Raw genomic sequence first — 10339 nt, 5'->3', positions numbered from 1 at the left:
CCACGGGCAGGGCCCCATGGGAAAGGGAGGGCCTTCGTTTACACCACGAGCTAGTGCAGCTTTACGGCTTGTGGTTGGTGTACGCGGCAACATGTTGGTGTGAGTTACCTGTGTTGAGGTATCGATGTTAAGTCACTTAGTTGTCGCATGGTCGGTGGTTGTAACCTCCTTGATTCTAAAGGGTTAAGTCTGGCGGTTCGTACACTAAGGTTGGAGGTTACACAAGTTTAAGAAAATGTATGTTTTAAAGTTTGAATAAAGTTTTTTACGTTTCACAGTATTTTCATAAATAAAACTGTGGCCTTTCAAAATCCAATTTGGTGTCTGTCGTTATTTATTGTACATACACTCTCCACATGACCCACAAATGTATCTAGTGCCTTGATCAAGGGGCGCCGAGTGGTTTTCGCTTACCAAGATGTCAGTACCCACTCGGCGCCCCTCTCTCTCTCCTCTGCGGCGAGTCTCCCTGTTCGGTCTCGGTGCCGACTTGTAATGCTGAGTGCCGGAAGATTTCCGGCGCTCAGCATTACAAGCCGGCACCGAGACCGAACAGGGAGACTCGCTGCAGGACTGCTGAAAGGTAAGTACAAGGGGGGAGGGTAGATAATGGGGGGGGGCGGCAGGGACGGAGGGAGAGGAAGGGTAGATAAGGGGGGGGCGGCATTTTAAAATTCGACCCAGGCGGCATTTTGGGCCGGCCCTGGACACACAGTTTACTTATCAGTGTCAGGGAGGGAGTCTGTTGAAACCCCCTGTGCCCATGCTTGTAAAGTGCTCTTGTTGATTTCAGTAAGAGTGATTTCCTGCCACTGATTGGCTGCTTCAAGCAACCAATTAGTGAAGAGAACTGTTGCACCACAGAGAATTTGGTTATGATGTCAAATCTAAAACTGGGCGCTTTTGTGCACATAGTCGAGAAGAGGAACCGAAGAGATAGGAGAAGGTATGCTTCTTGCTTTTCCCTTGACCACCTGTCTCGACCAGCCGTATTCTTTAGGACTAATTTAAGGCAGTTATTGTAAACTTCATAGATAAATATTAGGTTCCTCTTTGAAATCAAACAATGTTTTCTTATATGCATCCACAGGTTTTAACTTAAATTTACAGGAAAACACACATGGTACTTCCCAGAAAAGTCTTTCTTCCTCTATTAATCTAAAAGCTTCATGATAGGTGTAAGGACTGTCTTCTGAAGCCTCTTAAATCTACAGACAGAAAAGGGCACAACCTTGCATACATAGCATAGCCAAAACTACAATTTAGGGACAACAGAGAGAGGGTGCATGAGGCCATCATAGCCTGGCATCATCTTCGTTCCACCCCCTTGATGCGCCGTGACGCTCAAGGGGGCGGGCTCACGCAGAGCAGTTGCCTGTCACCGCGTGACAAGGAGAAGATCTGGAGCGCGAAGAGGCTGAAGAGCACGTCGGTGGAAGAAGAAAACGTAAGTACAGGGCCGGCCTTTGGGGTGTGCGACCTGTGCGACCGCACAGGGCGCCACACTCCAGGGGGTGCCGCCGCGGGGTCCGACCCCACCGTAGCGTACCGCTGCCGCCAGCAGCGTACCTAGCGGGTGGGGGGGCGCACCGGGTGCCGCTCATCAGGGGGGCACCCGGCACCCCTCCAGAGACGGACAGTAATGTCCGCCGCTGGAGGAGCAGGCTCGCAAGGGAGCTATATCGGAGGTCTTTAACAGACCTCCGGCTCCCTTGAGTGATTTAAGCCGGTTCATGCCCCTAGAGGGTGGCTGGGGAGTGAGGACACAACAGGGTGGTTAGGACGATCTATACACAAAGGGGGGGGTGATACACATGGGTATAGGGGGCATTATAATCAACCAGTACAAAAGGGGGGGCATCAAATAAATCAATGCACAAAGGGGCCTGGCAGGGGGCACAGTCAGATACACACAATAAGCAGCAATGTGGAAAGCATTTTTTATGCTCTTGACAGGTGTCAGAGCCTGTCCTGGTGTGTATTTGGTTATCTGTTTCCTGGCACTTTATTTACTGTAGGGATAAATAGAACTTTGTAATTTTTATTTATCCAGAGAAAAAAATGCCTTCCTGAATTTCTAGTCACGTCAAAGGACAAAACTCCAGACATCAGTGTGAAGAAAAGTGAAGGTATTGTGTTATTATAGTGAATCTGAATATTTTATGAAAAAGGAAACTTAAATTGGTTCTTTGGAGTTTGTGAAACACAATTGCTGATTTCTTTATAGTGGGGACTATGTGTGTGTGTTTGGGCCTCGGTGTGGCAGAGCCTGTCCTGGTGTGTATTTAGTTATCTGTTTTCTGGCACTTTACTTACTGTAGGGATACATAGAACTTTGTAATAATGGATGTAGGACAGTTTTTGCAGATTTTTTTTCCCCGAAGCGGGGGGGGGGCAGCATTTCACACTTCGCCCCAGGCAGCACAATGTCTTGGGCCGGCCCTGCCTGGCATCTTCCAACTTGCTCCAGAAGGTCCTCAACAAGCTGCATATGGGAAATGCTATAATTGGTCTGAACATGTGTGTTCCTTTCCTGCGTCTGACCCTACAATGCATGAAACAGTTTTCTAGGTAATGTTAGTCTATGCAAAACTGGGCCAATTTTGGCCAGGGGCACAGTGACCATTTCCTGTGAGTTTGCTTATGTGGCGAATATAAAGCTTTTCCCTACAATCACTACACTTTTGCTGTTATGATGGCTGGGTCTGTCAGCTTGAGGACTGTTGATAACCGTGATGGATTCTTTGTGCAGAGGCAGAATTATAAAACAAGGTTTATTCGCATAGGAATTCTGATGGCACACCACTTAAAAATGGCTTGGGGGGGATTTACTAAATGGCTACTTGGTTTTGCATCATCAGGCCTTGCTGGAAGTCTCATAATTGCTTTATGCACGTTGCTCCAAATAGGGGAACAATGTACCCTAATAAACTCAGGCCATATATTGTGCTTAAAGTGAAGTATTTCAGGGCCAGGGCCCAGAAAGTGTTAAGGTTGTTTGTAGGTCCCTTTGCTTTCCATCTGCGGCACTTGTAATAGCTTCGGCACAGTGATCCCACCAGTTCTAAAAGGTATGTTATTTGCTGTCACTATGTATTTATAGTCGTTTAGCAAATTATTTATAGTGCCATAGCCAGAAAGATACATCCCCACACTACAATGTTTAAATCTGAAAAAGCTAACGAAACAGGCTGAGTAAGAATAAAGTACACACACAAAATATACTTTAATTGGTACATGTGTGCTTAGATGTAATGTGAGGATGTTGTACTTTACTGTGAGGGTGGTAGATAAGTGGAACAGCTTCCCAGGAGAAGTGCCAGAGACTAATACAGTGGGAAAATATAATACTGTATGCATGGAATAGGCATACGACTATCCTGAATCTAAAACAAGGCCAAGGACTGAATAAGGTTTGCGTCTTAACATCGGGAAAAATGGGCAGACTAGATGGGCCGAATGATTTTGAAATGTTGTTGAATTCTACGTATCTATTAAATTATTAAAGTTTCAGGCACAGCATTAAATTCATTTTAGTTTTCTTTGGCACAAGAGGCAATTAGCATGATGAAATTCATTTACTAAAACAGTAATAAAAGGTACTTGTTTATCCCAAGGAATCAGAGTTCGATTAGGTTGTTATCTTGATGTTATCTTCTTTGAAGGTTAATCTTGGCCATATGGAAAATGTAACCTACTTGGGAAGAATAATCATACAGATCTCAACAAAATTTATAATGCGACCAGAACATGCTAATTTGGCTTCTTAGTAGATATATATTGTTTATTTTATATGTAAATATTTTTGGTTGTGATTATTTCCTGTGCTGAACTGTGTTAGTCCATAAGAAGGCATTTATGCAACAACAGCAGCTTTACAGAACCTAAACCTCTACTGTATCCATAGCAATACAAAACATTAAGAAAAAAATAAAGAAAATATCACCTGTTATGTAAAATATGTTTATTTAATCTCACTCAGTAACACACATTCTCAAAATATTTGCACCATACGTTGTTTTTGTAATAAGGACTTCGACCTCCCAGTGTCAGTAAATTTGTTGTACCCGTTGTACTAACAAGCATTGTGTGTGATGGCATCAAGTGTGATGTGTTAAGTACATTGCTGGTTTATGTATCTATTCTTTTCCAGATCAGCCACCAGTTCAATGTTTATCTCAATATTCACTTTGAACCTAATGTAATGATATTTAATGTAAGCAGACATTAGGATATTTTAAACTCCTGCGTTACCATGGATACAGCCTATGTATGTTTCTTGTATAATTCTGGCTCTGTGTTATGCTATAACAGGACTGCCCAGAAGTTGTCTCCAACTGTTTTTGGTGTACATCTCCCATGATTTTCAGCAAGCTGTCGCCGATTGTTTGGTGAATTTTCAGAGGCTGTTGAGGCAATTAACATAGTTGATGTCGGAAGGCAAAATTAAAATAACAAATAGTTATCTGGGCGCGTATGTTGCGCACCACAAACATACAGAAAAGGCAGCACACCCTCAAAAAGCATGCACATGCTGATTCCGGGGTGCTGCTGAAACGACCAACATGTACACACAACAAATGAAGAGATCGGCGCACACCCAGCAAATACTATTTAAAAGCGCCTATCTGAGGCATATAGCTTAGTCCACAATACGTCAAAGCCTCACATTTTCAGCAAATCCAAACTAATTTTTCATGGCTATATTGCGTACCATGGAGCTGAATCATTGGGACTGCACTGAGACTCTTATGTAATTTAAAGCCGTTTCTTGACACAATTAACAAGTCACCAGTGTGGCAGGTGTGGTGCGCAACCCTAAGGTAGAACACATACACAAATATACACATACATTCACACACACACAAATCTCCTTACGTCTCAAGCATGTGGCTCACCCTGGTACCATGCGATGAGAGCTGCAGCACTTGTGTCGTCATTTAACACCCCGCTGATCACCCGCATTACAGTCGCCTGCACAGTGTGGCAGATTATCAATTAGATCAGTGAGGGCCCCTAACCTCAGGGGCTCCTTGGCTTGTGCCTAATGTATAATCTGCCAAAGCTGTTGTAAATCCAGGCCAGGGTCTATTCTAGAGCACTACTTCCCACAGTCACTCTCCCCGTGGAAAAAAAGGTCATAAATTAAAGTTAAGTTCATTCAGCTTCGGAATATAGGTGAAGGGGACGTTTATAACACGTGATACAATAGAAGGTTCCCCGTCATAAGAAATTGTGTCATGACGGACTCTAGACTTTCACCCACAGATGTGTCTGCGTGTCTAGGGGCAGAAGGTTCTTCTTTCCAAGGATACACGTGTGAATATGAGTAAATATTCAGACGCTCTTCCCAATGCTGAAAATAGCTAGCTTCTATCTGAAAATATACACAATGCTGTACACGGGCTGTAAATGTGTACCATAGATTTTACTCTTTGCACACCAGAAAGGAAAGCATGGCATATAAACGATGTGCATTTGATTGCATTATTTAAACTTACAAAAACTTACAAAACCAGTAAATCGCCAAATTTGTAAATATGCCATATACAAAAGCACCTCTATCTTTACTTGGTGGAATTTGCTACTACAGGAATCAACTATTGGGAAATTGTCTATTTCAGAAATAATCAAAATGCACAAACTATCCAAGAATATTTCTCACCTAATAGGATTATGTTTGTTTTCTTGCTTTGGAAGCTGTCAGCGCGGAAGCTTTCTGGGCCAAAGACTCCACATAATATGCAGAGTCAGCAATGTCTATTGGTAGCGCATGAAGTCCATTTGAGTCCCTACTGACTTCATTAACTGGATTTGGCGGGGGCTACGCTGAGCTCTGTAGCTCTCCACAGAACTTACTCTAGCATCAGAGCATAGTCTGAGCATAGAGACAAAAAACAGAGGTTACATAGAAACATAGAATTTGACTGAAGAAGCCCGTCTATGCCCATTTATTTCTCCTGACGTAAAGGCTCGGACCTTAAACAGTCGTTGATTTTGTCTTCGATTCGGATAACTTTATGCCTGTAGCCTGTAGGTTTCTTTATTAGGTTTTTAATGTGTAGAACTGCAAACTAAAATGCATCTTATTTATTTATGGGGATCAGCAGGAGGGTCCCCTTAGACCTCATTGATATTTATGCTGCCAAGGTTCAGTGAAGGCAAGATATCACAAAGGGATTCATTCTGGAGTGAACTCACTTCGCCCCTGTGATGGTGTTGCACATGAGATGCCGAATGTTACTATTAATACATAATATAGTGTTTATTGCATACCGATTGTGAAAAGAAGCCCCAGTTGCTTCTTTGGAGACTTTGCATTGAAAACGTGCACAGGTGCCTTAATATTACTTTGATCTATCAAAAATGTACATGATCACACATTCAGGCAAATGTAAAACATTAAAACAGAAACGAACGACCTCCAAAAACATAGTACTGTTGTGCAAAATCTATTAATATGTAATTCAAGAAAATGCACCATGTGGGGCATGGAAGGTGATGGTGCGGGTCAGAGGGCGGGTGTATCAGACATCACCTCATCTCTGCAAATGCTATAAAAGCATCAGTCCTGGCTGATTGCCCTGATTGCTGCTTTCATGCTAAATTGCTCTGTAATCGGATTTATGGGAGATAGGAGTGTGTAGTTTGCGGGACAGTGCTGCCTCATTCCTGCACTCTGTGCATCTCGCTGCATGCCCAGCTGGAAGGATGGTGCGGGGCGTCTGTACACTGGTGGGAGTGCATCTCTTTGCTATTTTGAGTGGTGTGAATGGGAAGGACTCCAAGGCCAGATACAGAAGGAGCTGGCTGATGCCTGGGACATTGTGGTGTGGAGCTGGGAGTGCTGCAGAGAACTATACCAACCTTGGTGAGGACATCATATTGCACTATTGGCTACCACACATACATTAACACTTACATACATCATCCAACACATACAGCGGCATACATAGACATTAAGCATTTATTAGTACATGCAAAAGTACATGCAACCCATTGTGCATTCAGTAACAAATGCAACTTCACAAACACTAGCTGCACACCTTGACAAATGCACACTGTACACAGTACACCTAGCTGCATGCATACCGGGGAAAGAACACCCACGTGAACACAGACAGCAGCATACAAGCAGTGGCACAAATGCAAGTATAGTAGCACATCAACATACCCAGGGCAAATGTCCTCAAAGCCCATGCAAAATCATCAGCAGACACATTAGAACACATTTAAAGGAAGTTCATTTCAATTCAATAAATGACAAACGAAAAACAATTTAGGTTAGGTTGATGACTATATAGATGCTAAACAAAACAGGATGTGGGGCATATATTTATATATAACATAAAAAGTGAGCTCCTTTAATTACGCAGTGGTTCAACAATTTGAGTACACAAATGTATGATCTGTAGGGTAAATTATCCACACTGTGTAACAGTGTAACACATACACAATTACACAGATGACAAAATTTATACTCCATTCCATAAACACTATAAATCTGTAAGATAAACAGAACTTAATAAAATCAGCTCATCAGGCCAGCTTCGTGTGCTCATCACATTAAAGAAAGCAAAATGTTTCTGATGTTACGTGTCTTTTCCACATAGGAATAGAATTCATAATTATTTGTGTCAATTTATGTGAATGTGACTTAAAATCATTGAATGATGCTATCATTTTAGATTCAGTTATATTTTGTTACACAGAACTGGAGGTTATCTTTTTCCTCAGGTTTATTTCAAGGGGTAGATCATTGCTGTAGAGAGCACGATCACTGCGCTTTTCAAATCCAGTCGTTTGACTTCCAGTATGGGATGCGAAACTATCGTCTGCACACTGTGTCCCACTGCGAATGTGACGAAAGGTGAGTGGGTCAAGCACGAGTATTTAGCATAAATATATAAACAGGTCCTCATAGGACATGACACGCTCAATTAGTCAGCAAATGCAAATAACACATAGGACAATGCCATTGACACTGTTCAAAAACCACCAAAAGGACCGTTCCTCATCCTATCATTCCCTGCAAACACGTGAAAACGTGACGTAGTTGCAACAGTTATGTGTAGTGTTCAAGAAACTTGCACAGCTGGGAGTTATTTTAAACTTGTGTTCAAACTTTAGCGAAAAAAGGATGTGATATTTGTTTGACTATTTTTCATGCTGTTAAGTTCATATGTCAGAAACATGTCATGTGAGATGTGTGTTCCTACTCTCTGTTTTATTTCTAATCTGGGTGAGGGATGCTTAAATATTTACTCCATAGAGTGACTTTTTCTTATTTGTTTATTTTCATAAAAACAGGGGTACGTGTTAGAAGCATACAAATACTTGATAAGATTAAACTAGATAGAGAGAATAAGTATCTTAGAGAGAAGGCCAGGAAAATAGGAAAAGGCAGTGTTAAAGTTATCAACAGAGGTGGTCCATATAAGGAGCATTAACTACGATGGGTCAGAACTGGGGGGTTTCTTTCTTTGTAAAGGGGGTAGTAATGTCCCAATTTGTTTTCACACAGGAGTGAACTGTATAGTGATTACTTCACTATTTCTTCACTTTCTTAACTCAGAAGTGCCACTTATTTACTTTAATAGAGGCTGTTTCCTGGCTTCTGGCATGCAGAATAGTTGGGACATCTGTGCATGTGCATACATTCGGGCTTGTGTACTTTTAAACCATTTCTCCTAGCAAAGGCTTTATGATTGAATCCTCTCTGCACCGTGAACATCTCTGGCAGAATTGCACTGCTGGTCTGCCATCAGTGTAAAGGAGCAGAGCCAAGCTGTTCCGCCAAGTGATTCACACCAAAGTAGGTTTACTAACAAGTAAAACGGTGGAGAATTAGAATACCTGTTATTCTCTTCTCTGTGAATCTGCTTCCATTTCTTGTTTTTTTTAGGATGACAAGGGTCATGCACATGCATAATATTTAAGGGTAAATAAAAGACATGAGTCCATCAAGCACAAGATGTACAACAGAATAATTTCAGAAATACCATAATGTAGTGCTGAATTAGTTAGCACATAACATATTTCCATGGCTAGTGCCAACCTGCCTTTGTCTTCCTGCATCCAATTTTCAGGTTCAGGATGTGCCTGCATGCTATCAATGATACTATTTCCATGTTGGTTGGCATCATGTACTTCAACATCCTTGAAATGCCCTGCTTTAGTTTGAAAGAGCGGAATCAGTGTGTGGAACGGCACTGGTGGGGAGGGTGAGTATGTCACACGTGTCCCTGCTACTGTGTATTGTCCTAATACATTATCCTAATTCTTTACATTCTCTTCACAGCTGTAAAAAGTATGGTTTGTTACCTAAAGCCAAGATGCAGAAGCAGGCCCCATTCAACTATACCCATCCTAATGCCCATCACAATTCTACCAACTCAAACCTCCTACAAACACGTCCAACAATCCTGCCCCTACACAGGGGCACGTATAATCTCACATCCTCCTCCAAAAATATCACAGTCAAGGCTAATGTTTTAATGCATAAGGTCACATTCACCTTTACACCAGCCTCTTCTGGGATCATGAGCCATTCGAAACATCATTCTGTGCCCACGGAAAGCAGTGGCAAGGGGAGGCAAAGGCGACTTCAGAAGAAACAGAAAAATGGACGCACAAGACTAAAGACTAAGCAATTGAACAAAAACACAGAGGCAGCCTCTGAGAAAACTCTAGACACAGCCTTGCAGGAAGAGATGCCAAAGGGCTTGGAGAAAGACACAGCCAGACAGTAAACAAATGCCAGCCAACTGGATTCTGACAAATTAACAGTTTCTTAAATTACACAAAAAAAATATGCACTATTATGGTGAAAGGATGTTTTGGAGAAATAGCTGGTGTTAAGACATCAGGGGACACCAAGGTGGATGTTAATATTGGACCTCATTTTTGGATTATTTTATTTCATTTCTGGGGTGTGAAGAATCACACATGCCAACAATATGAGAGGCCAAATCCCTGATAATGTAAGACATTTTGGGGGTAGTTGCAGTGAAGTTTAGTACTGCACTCAGCCATCACCATCAGCAGGGCACAGCCCCTGACCTTGAGGTCCCAACATCCCAACTCTTGAACACCTTTGCATTGTTTTCATGTTAGGAATGTGTATTATTTATTAAACATGGGAGAAGAGGGGTGTTTTTCCTTACCACAGAAGGTATTGCGGGGGATTATAATGGCAGGTCTTGATGTGGTGAGGACCCAAGTCCTAAATTGATACTTGCCATGAATATTTCTGATAGCAACCCTTCCTACAGCAGACACAGATCTGTACTTCTGTTAATGCTATACTACTGGGATGTAACTTTCCGCTGTGTTGACT

At 42.2% G+C, this 10339-nt stretch overlaps 1 protein-coding gene across 1 annotated transcript; it reads left to right on the top strand.

Annotated features, from left to right (window-relative positions):
* The first annotated feature begins 1330 nt into the window (after positions 1-1330).
* PLA2G3 (phospholipase A2 group III) lies at positions 1331-10332 on the top strand. The gene is made up of 4 exons (XM_053450054.1): positions 1331-1447; positions 7689-7870; positions 9090-9224; positions 9302-10332. Exons 1-4 carry the CDS (start codon positions 1331-1333, stop codon positions 9750-9752), a joined length of 885 nt encoding a protein of 294 aa, XP_053306029.1. The 3' UTR covers positions 9753-10332.
* Positions 10333-10339: the final 7 nt, after the last annotated feature.

The sequence above is a fragment of the Spea bombifrons genome, chromosome 1 (assembly GCF_027358695.1).
Source record: "Spea bombifrons isolate aSpeBom1 chromosome 1, aSpeBom1.2.pri, whole genome shotgun sequence".
Taxonomy (NCBI): Eukaryota; Metazoa; Chordata; class Amphibia; order Anura; family Pelobatidae; genus Spea; species Spea bombifrons.
Note: the sequence above shows the minus strand (reverse complement) of the source record. Positions and strands in the feature narration are given on the sequence as shown.